The sequence below is a fragment of the Uloborus diversus genome, chromosome 1 (assembly GCF_026930045.1).
Source record: "Uloborus diversus isolate 005 chromosome 1, Udiv.v.3.1, whole genome shotgun sequence".
In the NCBI taxonomy this organism is placed as follows: domain Eukaryota; kingdom Metazoa; phylum Arthropoda; class Arachnida; order Araneae; family Uloboridae; genus Uloborus; species Uloborus diversus.
Genome location: NC_072731.1, coordinates 224151383 through 224168204, shown reverse-complemented (window position 1 = coordinate 224168204; position 16822 = coordinate 224151383). Strand labels below are relative to the sequence as shown.

The window sequence follows — 16822 nt, the reverse complement described above, 5'->3', positions numbered from 1 at the left end:
AATGGCAACAGATCTTTCATCTCAATGATTTTCTTCACGCTCACATACATTTTAATAAAAGCATTGTTGCGGAAAGTTGAGATGAAGCACTGAATAATAATTTAAATGGAGGAAAGCCTTCGAAAAATAGGGATTTGATTTTGAAATCTAAGAGTCATAATTAATAGTTTTTAATTGATATCTCCGCTAATTATTATCGGAGGATTATGTTAAATAGCTAAACATGAAGACGGGAAGATTACGAATCCATCGATACCTGGTTCGATGGTCAGTTCACTGTCGTTCGGGAGAAGAAGCTTGGACATAGATAGATAGATAGATAGATACTCAGATTTTATATGTATAAGATCGTTTTACAAAGTAAGGAAAGAATGGGGGAGCATAATCGAAGGTACCCCGAAACGACTTTCGCAAATTCGGTAAAATCGCACCAAGAGCCACAATGATTGAAATTTCCCGAAATAACTAAAGCAAGTATAAGGGGATTACGAGAGCAGCTACTTTTTTTTAATCACTTCGCACTTCATTAGCCATACAGAGAAGGTTTTAGACTCCATGTTAAAAAAAAGTATCAACTGATTAATCTTTTTAAATATGAGAAGATTATTTTGATGTTTTTTAAATTTGTATATGCTTAAATATAGTGCTTTCGTTTCTAAATCAATACTACTTTGTTCTTTATACTTATTGCTATTTTAGTTTTATGGGTAAGGAAGAAACTCGATTTTTAATCACGTCAAAAAGATGTGTTTTAAATTCTTTCACTTAAAACAGAAAACAAAAGCAAGTAACGATTTTTTCTAATAATTATTACTGACCCAGGCAACGCCGGGTATTTTTGCTAGTTAATAATAATAATATATATATATATATATATATATATATATATATATATATATATATATATATATATATATTTGTTTATAATTGTATCTTCCTTTTAGCAGTGATAAAATTTCAGTTTTAATAGGGCTTTTTTTTTTGTAGTTTTAAGTGGTTGAAATTATTTTTTTTAAATGAAAAAATAAATAAAGGCTGAAAAACTCTTAACAAAGAAAAGGAGAATAAAACCTTACAAAAGCTATCTTCGTAAGAATTTATACGATACACAAAAAAAAAAAAAAAAAAGATTCAAATTAGTTAAAAACTCCCATTTTTGGCCACAGTTTTTTTTTCTCGGCCTCCAAAAAGGCGTCAATCATCATATCAGGCTTGTTTCTGTGCATTACATATACCTACCTCCCAGGGGTGATTTGGTACCGGAACAACATTCTAGTACTGCTTTTATGGAAAAATGCATTACTCTTTTATGTAAAATTAGTCAAGACTCAGAATTATATTATTTTGTATTGGCGTTCCTATACTGAAAAATTTATGAATCCATCCCTGCTGTTTCCCCACCTGTTGCTGTTCATGCATTGTTATATTGAACAATCGCCCTCTCATGACTTCCATAAATGATGGTTCGATTCAGGGGAGCTAAAATGCAAAAATTATTGAGGAGGCCAGTCGTCAATGGAGAGGGGTCGCATGGATTCCACCAGAAGAAATGGAGCTTTGTGGCCTTCCCCCGGAAATTTTTAAGACTTTTGTGCCTTGAAAATACCATTTTACATATTTTCTGATGTGTGTAATTTGCATGAACCAACAATATGTAACCTGTCATTTTCAAGGTATAAGAATCTAAAAATTTATCACAATTTTTGGTTCCATTACACCATGTAACTTGTTCTGAAGGATATTTTTATAGTTTGAATTTTGCAGTGAGCAGTGCAGTGGGCATATATTGCTTGTGACTGTAAATGAAAAACCAATTTTTGAAGTTCACTAAATTTCCTGCGCATGTTTGATGCAACGCTCCATCATAGCAGTCTCTTTAATTCAAAAAAGGCAAATCTAGGAGCCCTTTTAGTAAATAATATAGGGGGTCTTTGCTTTTTGATATCTGGAGTTTCATAAAGGCCTACAAATTTTTTACAACTTTATAATTCTCACTGGTACTCTTCAAGTTGAAAAAACACTCCTCTGCTAGTAAAGCACTAGCCAGTTTCTCTAAAAAAGAGCACACAAATACGAATTGTTGGATAGAGGGGGGGGGGAGGCAAGCCCCATGGAGTCGGCGCTAGTGGTTTGATTTTGTTCTTGGATTGCTTTCTAAATGATGCTTCGTGCTTTTGTTGCATTTTATTTTATTTATCTCCAGCATGCCTTGGTATTCTTTATGCTTTGAGTCCAGTATATTAAATGTTCTTATTACTGAAAATGTGGTCTTTACTCTATAATTTATTTTTATAATTTTTCAGCTTTCAAGTCAAAGTAACTTCAGTTCCATCAGAGCTAACTGTTGTGTTTACAAAGGTAATTTTTTGAATTTTGTAAAGATAATCACATTGTCTGAATTTTTTATGTGTTCTATCAGTAGCAACATTCAATATTATGCTGCACTTAAAACAAGTATCTTGCATCAGTTTGCTATATCAAAGTATTAGTGAAATAACTTATGATACTATCTGTTTGGCTCATATAATAATCAAAATATACGGTGTGCAAAACACTAAAGAACTGTTGAAAACATTTTTTTTCTTTTTTTTCTTTTATCTCTTTTTTGAACTGTAGAATGCAATACTTTAGGGGAAAGAAATGCAGAAAATGAGTCATGGTATATTCTAATTTATTTACTGTCTATATTTTTACATAAAGCTGAAATATTTGTTTGGAAATATATTAATGGATGCTGATATTTTTGTTCATAATGCCTATAATCAATCTTGTTGGCAAGCTAGTTTTGCACATTTTTTTTTCAAAATATCATAAAACCCCTTATTTTAGAAGGTATTATTGCAAAGATTTGAGCTAGATTCAGGAAATTTCAAAGCATATTTCATAGTGTAACATGTTTTGCATGGGAAATATTTCCTCTTACATTATTAAATTAATTGTTACAGTTGATATTACTTATATCTGGTTCTGGTTATGCACAATGAAACTTCCCACTGTTGCATTATTAAATTAATTTTAAAAGCCTCTATTTTTTATATCTGTCATCATTTGTCGGCACGCAATCTTATTCTTTTATCACAACTGAATTTTTGTGCAAAATTAATGCTGTTTGCTTTCGCAGTATTTTAATTTTCATTGATCTTTTTATAAAGGGAAATGGCAATATGAATTGATGCTTGGTTCGAAAGGTGTAATGCAAGTTGGCTGGGCCACAATAAATTGTAAATTTTCTCAAGAGGTAAGAATGATATTAATCTTGTGTTGAGAATTTGTTTAAGTATTTATCTGGGAAATTTTTAGGAACTTAATACCGTGGTAGTTGTGCACCAAAAAAAAAAAAAAAAAAATTCCAGATTTGCAGATTTTTTGTGATTTCTGATCCAGATTGCAGAGTTTCCAATCTTTTGTGACTCTGGCGTCATATTTCCTATTTGGAATTTATTTTGTCCCTTAAAATAAATTGCATTGTATGGAGCAATACTGTAACTTTATGTAACTTGATTTCCTTTTTACTGACTAGGGAGCTCTGCCCGTGCTCACTAACTCTCATCAACCCCCAAAGATTGCTTCACAATCTTATTTGATTCGCAAATATTTAAATAATCAGTTAGAAAGAAACATTAAAAACGCATTATGAGCTCCCTTTGGATCAAAAAGCAACCCTTCCCCGGGTTTCAAAATAACTTGTACCAATTTGCAGAGCCGTAAGGGCTAAGGGGCTCCTGAGCATTGCAAAACTGCAGTTTTGTATACTCATGGTCTCAGTAATATATTATGCTCTTTAGCTCAGGGTTTGTACTGAGTTGAGCCTAAGATTTTCCGTTAAAATCGAAACCCTTAAAGTTTGCAAATAAGGGAAAGAAGAAACATGCAAATTGAAAAGATGTAACTATCTCAACGCCAAATAAAACATCAATAATTTTAATGGAGATGAGGATTATTCAAACTTTATTTTTAACTGCTTGTAACATTTTTCCTTTGGAGATAGAAACTCAATTTTGCGACCATAGATGGAGTTAGATCTGGAGTAAAAAAAGCCGCTCTTTTCAGTGGTGCTAAAAAGAAAACTGTCCTTCGCTTTTTACTGATAGATTTGATGAAGAAAGTCTAACTTTACGCCTAAACTTTAGCCCTAAAAAAGTTTGAGCTAAAAATACAAAAAACTCCCGCCGTATTTAAGTTAGAGCATTGAAACAAATTGCGTAGAATGCAGAAAATTTTACCCTTTCCAACGATATGTAATATTAATATGTGCAAGTAATCCCCCCCCCCCCTTTAATAGGCAATAATAGGCAATTTATGCAAAATTTGAGCTTAAAAAATTGATTACAAAAAAACTAATTCAAATTTTAAAAAATAAAACCGCAGGTGCACACTCCCGGAGCTTGAAGTAATTTTGTACAAAATTTCAAGGCTGTAGGTGCTATGGGGTCTCCTGGACACACGTTCGCCACAGACTTCCTTCCAGAATTTCTTTGAAACCTTTTTTTTATTTACTATAAAGATAACTCTCTACAAAAATGTAAATAAGTTAGCAAAAAGCAAATTCATTTTTGCTAAACTCTAGAAAAGGTAAAGACACTGATTATTGTGATGTACACAGGGCCGTCTCAAGAGAGGACGGCGCCCGGGGCAAATACTTTCTGTTGTGCCCCCCCCCCCCCTCAGAATAGCGAGCATAATGGAAAAGTACGGAACATTTTTATATCAATTATTTCATAATTAAACATATACAAGCGTTCCTCGTTTTCCCGTTATTTTATTTTATCGTTGTTGTTTCTCAGACAAACTTAACTGATGCAGAAATTCTCTGATTTCCTTTTTTATAGTATATGTTTTGTTCTTTGTATATTAATTTGGTAAATAATTTTTCCCTTTTATTGCTTTTCTTTATTTTGTATTTTTATGCATATGTAATACTTTTCATGAAATTTAATAGCGTGTTTTGTATGTTTATCGTAACGAAATTTCTGTTATCATCAAATTTTACACCTTAAGACTTGATTTTGACGTAACACAGTACACTTTGCATTGATTTACATTATTTCAAAGTTTTGTACACAGTTTTGCTGTAACACAAAACATGGTTTGGCTACAACACGGTAAATGTTGCCCTGATTTATGGTACGTAAATTCATAAAAACAATTGAAATACTAATTTAAACAAGTAAATACAAAAATCTCACCCAACACGGTTTCAATATTGCACAGTACGAATTAACCGTGTTATACTAGGGTATCTAGGGGGGGAGGGGTATCAAGGGTATCTAATGTGTTTAGATTTTAAAAACTAATTAAAAAAAACTAAAAAAAAATTGGAAACGCAGAAGACCTGTAGTTTACGGTGCCCCTTCATATCTTGGTGCCCAGGGCAATCGTCCTGCTCGCCCCCTCTTCGGACGGCCCTGGATGTATACAACGAGGGATGGAGACACGAGCATGAGTTTCAGCACGAAACAGGAGTTTGATTTTTTTTAAGGTATTAGCTATTCACAAACTGTCTGTAAAGGAGCAATTCTCGAAAAAATGTCCCTTGCGTAACCCTAAGTTTTTTTTTTTTCAACCAACCAAAAGCCTTCGAAAAATAATGCTGTTGCGGAATAATTCATGCTTTAATATACTATCAAAGCATAATAGTAAATCCCATACTAAATTACTAGTTACTTGAATAAAATAAAAAACTTAGCGTTACGCACGGGACATTTTTTTTCGAGAATCGCTCAAATGAGTAAGTGACTGCACTGCCACATTTGAGTAAGTGCAATGTTACTTTATTATGCTGACATAAAAAATATGTAATGTAATAGTCATAGCTTTTGAAAACGAGTAAAAGTATCATTTGCGACGCCTCTGAATGTTGAATTTGAGTTAAAAGCAATTGTCGTACACCTTCTGAATGACTTGGGAGCTTTGGAAGGTTTATTCTATGCAAAAATAACTTGGCTGTTAAATATTATAAAAAACCACGACGGTACAATAAATTTTTCATATCCATGTTGCTAAATTTATGATAAAAGTTCTCTTAAAAGCAGAATAAAAAAGATCAAGTTTTGTTTCAAGAAAAATGTGTTGAAGTGCACACCCCTATGCTCTTAAGGCCTTTCATGCAAACATCATCAAAGTCAGAGGGATGGTCTTGACAATGAATAAACATACTTTTACGTGCATTGTTAGTAAAGATTTCATGCAGTAAAAATTATAATGGTTTTGATTTAAGAAACATCAATTTGCAAAACTATATCTAATAGTGTTCCAATGATTAAAAGCACTGCAAGATTTTGACAATTTTCCTGGGAGTCCAAGGTTTTTGCCATGGGGCCACAATTACCCTTGCTTAAAATGTCATGTGTAATATTTTAACCATTTTGCTTGCTTTTTAATTTTAGAAAGGAGTAGGAGACACTACCCATTCTTATGCTTATGATGGTCACAGAGTTCGGAAATGGAATGTATCTACTTATAAATATGGTGAAGTAAGTATTGAATTTTAAAAAAAGTACATAAAAAGTAATAAAAAAAATATCATGGCATCATTTATCTGTTTAAAATTTCTTTCTTCCCTTTTTGTAACTTTCATTTATTTTAAAAGTCATTCATTAATGTGAATTCATCAATTTAAACAAGCAAAAATATTTGCTTTAATACTTAAGTAGAAATACTTAATTTTAAGTACTTTTACTGCTTAATAAAGTAGCTAAAGAAATAAACATTTGTATGCTTAATAAAAAGTTTTCTTGTTTCTGGGAAGCATACCAAGATAAGAGCAGAACCTAGGAATATGAAATATGGTACATGGTTGAGGTTTTTACTAATGTGCTGCACTTTGGTTTTCCTATTTTTCAAAATGTTATTTTATGTTTTATGTAATTTTGAGCAATTTTTGCTCTGCTAAGTTCAAAGTCATTGCATCAGAGAAATTTTTTTTTTGAACTGGTTGCAAAACAATTTGAAATGTGATAGAAAAAATGGGGAAATTAATCAATTCGTGTATTTATATGAATTGAAAAAAAGTTTTAAACATTGTTTTTATGTAATTCTGATATTGGTTAGCTTAAAATTTTGCAAGATATCACCATTCTCCAAGTTGGGCAAAATGCTCACAAAATGTTACCAAAGCAGGCTGCCTAGAAGGTGCAGCTAAATAACCCTGCTGTCTAACAGCATGCCAGAAGATTGAGATTTCATAATATGCCCACTCCACCTTGGTTCTGATTTGATGAATGCATTTTTCTTATGATGAGTTTGAAAATGTGTAAAATTTCATGCAAAATACAACATTAGTCGCTTTCATTCTATATAACTTTGTGATAAAATCTTTTATTTTAAACTTTGGATAAATATTATTATTATCATAATTATTTTGTATATTTTAGTCATGGCTGACTGGAGATGTCATAGGATGTTCCATAGATTTGGATAAAGGTGTTATAGGATTTTATAGGTGATGTTTGTTCGTCTTGAAATTTCTTTGTGAAACTTAATATTGCCTGATAAAATACATATCATATAAAATGTATATCAACCACCAAAAAGTAGACAAAGGAAAGTGTTTGTCAAAATTAAAATGAAGCATTTATTCCTATTAAATTTATAACCAATGCTTTTTGAAAGACAATGAACAAACAAGTCATGTTTTTGCTGTTATTCAAAAAATTCTTTAAAATGTGGGTTTTTAAATTCTTTCTGAAAGGCATGGATGCTTTGCATAAGTCAGCTAGTTAAAAATAATCGAAATAATTTTATTAAATTAATAAACATTATTAAAAAATAAAATTTGTTCTTTTCTCTTTTGCAGCAGTTGTCTTCAGCTGCATTGCATTTAAAAACTTTGCTGTAAAGATTTTAATTAGATGCAAATCACAAGCTATAAACAGTGTTGTTATAATTCAACTGTTGCAAACTTTCAATTATAGTAAGTTAAAGAGCAACACAACACAGATGGAACGGGAAATATGAGACTATTTTATTATTTATTTATTTATTTATTTATTGAATACTACTATATGACTTAAAAAATATATTTTTGGCTACTTTTGGAGAGGGGGGAAAGCTATCAGTTTTCCCCCTTTTTTTTGCATCTATGCTACATCTATATATACATAAAAAGTAGTAATTAATCTGCAAAATTGATTTATCATTCTACATATTTTATTTATTTATTTTTTGTTTATATTTGCATGTTTAACTTTTCAATATATCTATCCATTATTTTATAGGAATGGTAGCTACCTTGGTGATGCTTTTGATAACGTACAAGTTGGACCAGGTCTTGCTTATTTTCCTGCTGTCAGCTTAGCATACAATGAAAATCTTGTTGCTAACTTTGGTTCAACGCCACTTCGCTATCCAATTCTTGGCTATTATCCTCTTCAACAATATCCTAAAAAGGATGTAGTTCAAACAAATAAATTGCTTATCTGGCTAGAGAAATTGCTTGATATTTATTATTTAGTTACCCAGGTTTGTAAATGTTTTTTTCCCCCAGAAAATTCTGGTATATCTTAAAATTAATTGTTTTTTAATGCTTTTCTCGAGTTTTTTCAAATTGTTTCATTGGTTTATTTTCAGATTTCTTTCATAAACTGCACATGTATGTAGTATATAGGAAAGTTATTCATATGTGTGCTGTTAGTGAATTTTATGTTATTTGGTTTGTTTTGTGATCATATTGCAAAGTTTCTTAAAACTGGTGTTTCTAGTAGTGGTATCCTGAAATACAGTAATTTCATGGTTTCACCTCTTTTTGCTGAAACATTCTTTATTTTTCTTTCACACATTAACTTCTCATGAGAAGATGTTTATCAGGAGAAATTATTTTTGCTTTGTAATGAGTATAAAATAGTAGTGTATAGTAGTACACAATTGCATCATGTGAGTATTTGAAACATGAAAGAGAAGAAAGTGTATCAACAAAAAATGTGTCATTGATTCTGGGACCTATCCTTACTTAACTAGGAAAACTTAATGATAAGTAAAATTATTCTAGTTCAGACAATGACTGTTCTTTGACTGTTCCCTATGAAGTACCGAAGGAAAAGACAAGTGTTGTGATTGCTCCATTGTGTCAAGAAAGATGAGTATGAAAATTCAAATCCAACAGAAACCTACATGTATAGAAGTTTTGCCAATCTGCCTTAGGTTTGGTAAGACCTCATTTGGGGTATAGCTCTTCAGTTTTTTCTCCTTATCTGAAGAAAGATATTTCTTTATCAGAAACGGTTCAAAGAAGGGTACTAAGCTAGTAAAGGGACTTTTAGATTCAGATTATGATTCCACTGTTTATTGACAATCTACTTTATCAATGATCAAATTTTTGCTGCTTTATCATGTCAACATTTCAATTCTTTAATTTCATACCAGAGCTAAATTTGCATAATAGGAGCTCACGAGAGTTGAGCTTCTGCACTTATTTAAAATTTTAAGAAATTTTTTTTCAATAAGACGGAGTACAGATTATTTATGCACTAAAACAAGTTCTGATGACTGTAGGGCTCGCACATCTTTCATTAAAAATTAAGCCCTGCTTTATTATGTTGATTTTGCTTAGAAAATAACCACCTCAGTTAGTAGTATTTTAAAACAATGATTTAATCTAGAATTTGTAATACTTAAAAGCTGATTTGTTTGAAATACTTTTTTTTTAATTTAGGAATCCAATCCAGTTTTGGTTGTAAGGAATTGGCCACCTCAATATAAGCAAGGTTTAAAAGCTCAACTTTTACTTGTTGCTGCTCCTTTAATGCATAGGCTGAGCCCTTTATTGGTAAATAATTTTGATGTTTAGTGTTATTAAATATTTAGTTTTGACATTTTGGAAGAATTTTGTCTGAATAAGCAATTTGTTCGAATCTCTTTCCCTATCAATTAATATTATTACTTCATAACTGAATTGCACTGAAGATACTCATGCTGCTACAAATTCTTTCAAACTGAATAATTGCATAATACTATTAGTTTTCTCTGTTTTTTTATTGAAAAAAGTGGTTTTATACAGAAATGAGATTTCAAAAACATAAAGAGAAGTAAGCTTTAAGTGTGCTCTCTAAAAGTGGAGGATATTGATAAAAGTCTTTTTATGTTGCAATATTTATTTGTTTTGCTCCTAGTTACATTAAAATAAGTTAGTACTGAAACTCTTTTGTGCATTTAATTAATGTAATAGAGTATAGAATTGTGTAAAAATTATGTATAAAAGTATTTTTAAGGTATGGTTATGATTTTAAAAGCTTTGATATAGCGGAGCTCATTATATGCATAAAGTTTGCAACTGTTGTGTTAAACTTTGTAATTTGATAATACATTGGACGTTGATTAATTGAATCAGCCACTTTAATGAATCAAATTGTCAAAAACAATAAAATCCAGCTTTATTGAATTTGCCGCTTTATTGAATCAGCCGCTTTATGGAATCAAAATTGCTTAGAGCAAATGTGTTACTTAGAGTGGAGGGGGTTCTTGAAAAGTTTTTCCTTCCCCCCCTTGCTCTCCTTCCAATTAGTTGCTTTAAACAAACCTAACTCATATTCATTAAAATGCTTAAGGCATTAATGAAAAGTTTTGCATTACATTTTCATTGCTTTGTGTTTTAGGCGAATGCATTTCTCACTGAAGGCTGTCTTATTCCTTTCTTGTTCAATCTGTACAACAAAGATCAAGGCTCTATGGATCCAAAATCAAGGACAACTTCTATTTTAGAAATAATGTGGTCGTTGATGGAGGTATTCTTTTGTTTGTATTATTTCTTCAAATCTTTTTAATGAAATCTAAGCCTGTGTTTGGTAACCAATGGTTAAACATTTTAAATGTTATTTTTGGAGATATTTAAGCCTCTCAACTATTTCTAAAAATACAAATTTCAATAATAATAAAAACAGTAAGATCCCTCTAATGTGGACACTAACAGGACACCTTTTTTGTCCACAATAGAAGGGTGTCCGCAGGACCAGGGGTGCCCATCCCCCCCCCCAAGTTCAATGGCACAAATTACACCCCCCCCTTTCTAAACAAAAAAAAAAAATCCTCAACCCTCTTTCCCTTTTTTTATTTTTTAGTTCTTTTTTATTTCATTTATTTTTTTTAAATATTTTTTTTTGTTTATTTATTAATTTTTAGTTATTATTATTATTATTTTAATAGAAAAGTTGTGTGCTACGCCAATGTCACACACATTCACAAAATGAAATAAAATATAAACATAATGTAATAAAAAAAGGTAAAATAAATAATTTAAATTTCAAATAAATCGAGAAGTAAATTGAAATAAACAAATTAAAAAATTGAAAAATCCCTTCCAAAAAATTTGATGGCGCAACTTGCGACATAATCCCCACCCCCTGTGGGCACCCCTGCACAGGACAGGGATTTAATAGTGCTATTTGCATTGGAACTGGTGAATTAAAAATTGTTTGCATAAGAGGGGTGTCTGCCTTTGAGGGGTGTCCGTTAGGAGGGTTTTTATTGTATATGTACTTCAAAAGTGAACATATTAAGTATGCATCCCAGCACCATTTTTCTGGAATGCACTACTTCGCAGAAGTACTGGCAATACATTATTCAACTTTTTTACAGCCATAGTGTGCAGTAGCTAAAAAAATGGATGAAGTGAATAAGTGATTGTCTCATTCTGTTTGTTGTTTACATATTTATGCAATAATTTTGCAAAGTTATGAACTTGTATTAGTTTTATGTTGAAAAATTGTAAGATGAAAACTTTTTTTTATATGTAGCCTCATGAATTAAATCAGTGTCTGGAATTCATTGTTGTTGCTCTACTGACTGGATACCGATTTGCTCCTGCCACCCCCGAGTACCATGAACAAAAGAAATATCTTGCTCTTACTTTGGCTCTCCTTCAGCATACACCTACAAAACATTATTTATTGCAAAACATTCTATATCCTTTTAACTATAAAAATAAGTGCATTTGTTTGTTTAGTTTATGACTTTATAATGCGTTTAGTTTGTAAAATGTATTTTTTCCTAAATTTTTAGTTTTTTTTTCTTTTCAATGGGACTGTATGAGAGACCCACCTCAAGAGGCATCTGGGCCATAACCAGACCTAGTGCGCTCCCCTAACTTGTCTTTCTTTCCTGTGTCACCATTCAGGTGCTGATGCATGACACTGTTTTTGACGCCCAGTTTCCATCAGATGGAGGCACCTGGGTTCTCATTTGATGCGAAATTGAACTAGGAGTTTAATTTAGCCAAGGGATATTCTAAGCCAAACGAATACCCAAGGGATCTCATACATGCCGCATAATCATACGACATGGGCGCTGAAGATTTTCTGCATCTCGAAAATCCACTGACTGACCACCCAGGTCAGAACCTGGGTCCCCAGCTTAGAAGGCCAGCGCCTAACCATCACGCCACCAGTCGGCTAATTTTGAGTTTGTAGGCACCATAATTTTATATACATCTCAAACCTGTAATTTTTGCTGTGAGTATTGCTTTTTTCCGCCATTGTTGCTTCAGACTAGGTCTTGCATTTCAAGTTTTTAAATGCCTGAGATTAATTTTTCTGATTTTTGGGCCTTCCAGACCGTTTTCTTTATGTATACACGCTACAAAAATTTAACTTTAGACAACAAAATAACTTATTTTCCATATGTATATAAAATTTGAGAAAAGAAGAAAAAAATGAGAGAAAAACTTATCAAAGTGTAATAGAGAGATATATTTTGCAAATTTTTTAAAAAGCATTTTACATTTTAAAAAGCATAAAAAAATTGTAAATTCACTTTTTTTGCCTGTAAATATTTGCATAAATTCCTGTCCAGTTTATGAAAAATTAAGGACACTCAACTCATGATCCCGGTAGCAGACACAGCCCAACTTTGCGACTTGTGTTATAGATTCTTGAGAAAGTCTGCAGACTATTTCTTAGTTGGCAGTTAAAATAACTGAAAATTAAAAAAAAGAAAGAAAATAAAGAAATAAATAAATTTCAGCCGATGAACCTTTTCTGGAATAGAATTCATAGGTAGTGTGTACTTGTTCTTCTTAGATTACAATCTTATTTTAAGCATTTTCGGTGCTGATTTAGGTTTTACGATTTATCTAATGTCCTGTTTATCTAGCAGTCTTTTTAAGTTTTTAATCTGCATCAGACTGCTGAAAAATATTCTGCTTCTGAGTTCTCAATAAAAATGTTCATTTTAAGAAAGATTACTTAGGAAAACAGTTGTTTGTCTAATGTGAAAACAAGTCTTGCATTACAAATGGACTGCAAGGGAGTACATATTATGGGATCCGATGGGTTCTGATCTTGACACAGAAAGACTTAGTCACTCAATCAATGATTCCAATTAGTAATCATAACGAAATTTTATTTTATATTAGCTCTTATATAAAAAAAGATATTTACAATTACGGAATTACAGATCAACTTCTATATGTTAAACCAAGGCTAGCGAAATTATTCGGGCGGGTTTCCGGCGCGTCCATTCAGTCTCATTTCCTCTGCTCTTCCTCGCTTGTTGCGCAGACTCATGGGATATGTTGATTCCCATGTAGTGCTGGCTGCTCCAGTTCTCTCAATTCAGTTTGTTGTTGTGGGTCCCTTGGTCTTGGTTGGCTCCTACAATATGACATTTTAAAAATAATGTATTTGTTTATTTTATGATTAGAGTTTATAAAATAGGTGGAGAAAAACTGACCAACTTTTTAAATATATCTAAAAGTTCAGCTTAGTTGTCTATTTTTTGTTCATGGTTTAAGAAGTTGTGACATTTACCATAGGAGGAAGAATCCTATAACTTCAAAAATAAAGCGATAAAAGTATTTTTAAAGCTTCATGAAATGGCAAAATTATTTCAAGGGTTTCAAAGACTTCTTTGGTGACCACTGCTAGAAATTAGAAGCTCAAAATTTTTCTACATTAACAAAGTGGTTTCTTGAAATTTCAAAACATGTGTATGTAATAATTTTGCTTATTTGGTGCTTTAACAACATTAGTTTTCATGATTCTTAAGAATTTAGTTGTGAACATTTACGTTTGGAGTTTTAAAGTTCATTTAATTTTTGTAAATTTGTATGTAAAATATTTCGTTAAATAATATTTTTTTGTTTTTTGTTCTATTCTTAACCACTTCATACATTTGACAAAATAAAGTTTCCAGTTTTCTTGGAAGTCAAGCCACTAGATAATACAGGTTTAGCTGAAGTTGTTCCTGAAGTTTGGCTGGATTTTAAACAAGAAGTAAGCATCACATGTATACTGTAACATTATTCAATATGCTTAAAAGATTTTTTTTTAAATTCATATTTTATTTCTAGATGAATGAAGAGGAAATGTTCCGCAAAGCATGCTATCAAAAATCTTGTACTCATCTTAAGTTAGTGGTGAAAGGTATTCAAATATTTTTACAAATGATTTGCATTTTATTTAAATTGTGGGCTGGTCTCTTGATAAATTTTATGTAGCACAAATTTTAAAAATACTTTTTAAATGTTAATTTTTATAAATGATTAATTTTACTTTTATTATCTTTAATTGTTTCAAATCTATTTAAAAACAAATTAATAGTTGTATTGAGAAATTATGTTTCCTTTTCTGCAGAAAAGGAAATAATCAGGTCAACTTTATTAAAATACAAAACGTTGGCGGGAACCACGTTTTCAATGCAGACAATTAGAGATTTCAATATCAGACTGAAAATCAATACCAGTATTCAGTATTTTTTAAACATGATACCGGAATACCGGTATTTGAAATTTCTCAAAAAACTATTGAAAAATATTGTTTCGTTGCCATATTTCATAATTTTTGTGCAAAAATTGAATTATGCATGAAAATGCATAGTGAACAAATAAAAAATAAAGAACAAATGTCATAATGAAAAATCAATAACAGTCAGAAACATAATGCATCCATTGAATTGTCTCTAAAACAGGAACTCATTTTAGTGCAAATACCCTGCAGTTGAAACTATTCTTTCTTAAATCATGCAGGTCGGTGGTACTGCTAAGAACCTCCTCTAGTTGTGCCTAAGTTCTTCATCTTCAAATAATTTCATCTCTATGCGTGCAATTTTTGGACAAATCTTTGTGTGTGTGTTTCTTTTGTATTGTGTGTAGCAATTTTATTATTTTTTGTTCTTTGAATTTATAGCTATTAGTAACTTCTTTTCGAGAGACGATAATTTATCGACTTTATTAAGGCCTAGACATTACAAGACTTGATACAAATTTTTTAATTTTTATTTCGTATGTTACCTGTTTTGTCTACGGTGTTATTTACCGAGACATGAGCCTGTTAAAATCATTGCAAGTAAAAAAGTTGAAAAAAACATTTTAAACTATTGTGCTCTAGGGTCGCACTTTCTCAATAAAAGTGGGGCAAGAGCATCACCTGTCTGAATTTTTTTTTCAAACCTTTTGAGAAAATAAGGTGCAAGTGCAATCAATAGAGTATTTTTTCCTGATTAAAAACGATTTTTTTATTTTAATTTTCACCTATTCATTGGGAAGTTATTACATTTTCCCTAACGAAACCTGTCAATGTAAAGTGAAGAACGTTCAAGAAACAAGGGATTGTTAAACAAAATTATGAAGTTTTTATTTTAGATTAAACAAGGAACATGAAATATAACTTTTATTATGCTAATAAGCTTAAAAAAACAAAAACAAAACTTGCATATCAAGGAATAATCTTTAAAACTTGAATATCAACGAACTTATAAAATATTAGCTTAATAATTCAAAAGGTAACTATACAACTGACAAAAGGTAACATGTCTTTGGCGAACTTGAACATATTTTTCTGTATAAGTACACTTAGTATAGTAATTAACAATTTAATTTGTATTATATTCTGAAAACGTTACTTGGAATATCAAATTTCCTCAAACGATCTGAAGAGGGATTTGGAAGGATTGATACAATGTCGTCGTCTTGGATCTCGCTAACGTCGTCTCTTGAAGGATAACTAAACACAGTGCTATAATTTCCAGCCGTTTTTAACTTTAAAAATTTAATTTCAGGGTAATTATCATCATTTATATTAGTAATTTGTCCTACAAAATGTTTAGTCATCTTTTCTGTAGAAAATCTCACAAGAACCCAGTCGCCTACCTTTCTCTCCGTTGGATGCCTTCCCCACTGAATGATATCTTCTTGCTGTTTTTGCTCTGTGGCAATCATTTCTTAGATTGTCATTTCATCATGTGAATCTTCCTTTAAACTCATATTTTCATTATTGTCACTTTCTTCCTCCTCAAATAATTTCGGAAGGATTACAAATTAATTACATTGCTTCATTAAATCGTTGCGAACAAATTATATCTGTCATAAAATAACATTGCCAGATTAATGGGAAAGTGCAGCCCCAAAAAATGCGAGGCTGCACTTGCCCCTTTTTTTCGGGCCGCACTTTCCCAGTCGTATAATTTTCTGGGGCAAGTGCAGCCCTAAAATTAATTGATTTGAAAGTAAAAAATAATAAATCTCAGCTTTAAAAATATGAAAAGTAGACATGAAATAGTTGTACTTACGTTTTGGAAACACGAAAAAGTGAGAACAACAACAGAAGAAACAATGATTTCTCGAACCATAACAACATGGCACTGTAGTGGGAATGAGAAAAGTTAGGAAACGAGGGAGGGCGTAGAGTTACCATTCAAGTAGCGCGATCTAACGCACGCAGTGCAAAGTAATAACGTTTACCAAGCTACCCAGATGGCAGCAGCCTTGTAGATATTCCCGGTTTCTGATTATTAACCTAAGCCGCACTTGCCCCAAGACCACACTTACCCCAACTGACCTTGTATATTTTTTTAAATATTATCTTACCAAGCATAAAGCTAAATTGCTAGACAAGAC

General features: G+C 31.5%; 1 protein-coding gene across 1 annotated transcript in view; it reads left to right on the top strand.

The window, feature by feature from the left end:
* The window catches only part of LOC129225235 (E3 ubiquitin-protein ligase RNF123-like), a 63616-nt gene that overhangs the window by 10348 nt on the left and 36446 nt on the right, over positions 1 to 16822 (top strand). Inside the window, 10 exon segments of the mRNA XM_054859812.1 lie at positions 2304 to 2358; positions 3153 to 3238; positions 6387 to 6473; positions 7374 to 7441; positions 8217 to 8460; positions 9650 to 9763; positions 10590 to 10718; positions 11727 to 11893; positions 14099 to 14201; positions 14279 to 14351. Of these exon segments, the coding sequence (XP_054715787.1) occupies positions 2304 to 2358; positions 3153 to 3238; positions 6387 to 6473; positions 7374 to 7441; positions 8217 to 8460; positions 9650 to 9763; positions 10590 to 10718; positions 11727 to 11893; positions 14099 to 14201; positions 14279 to 14351 (1126 nt within the window).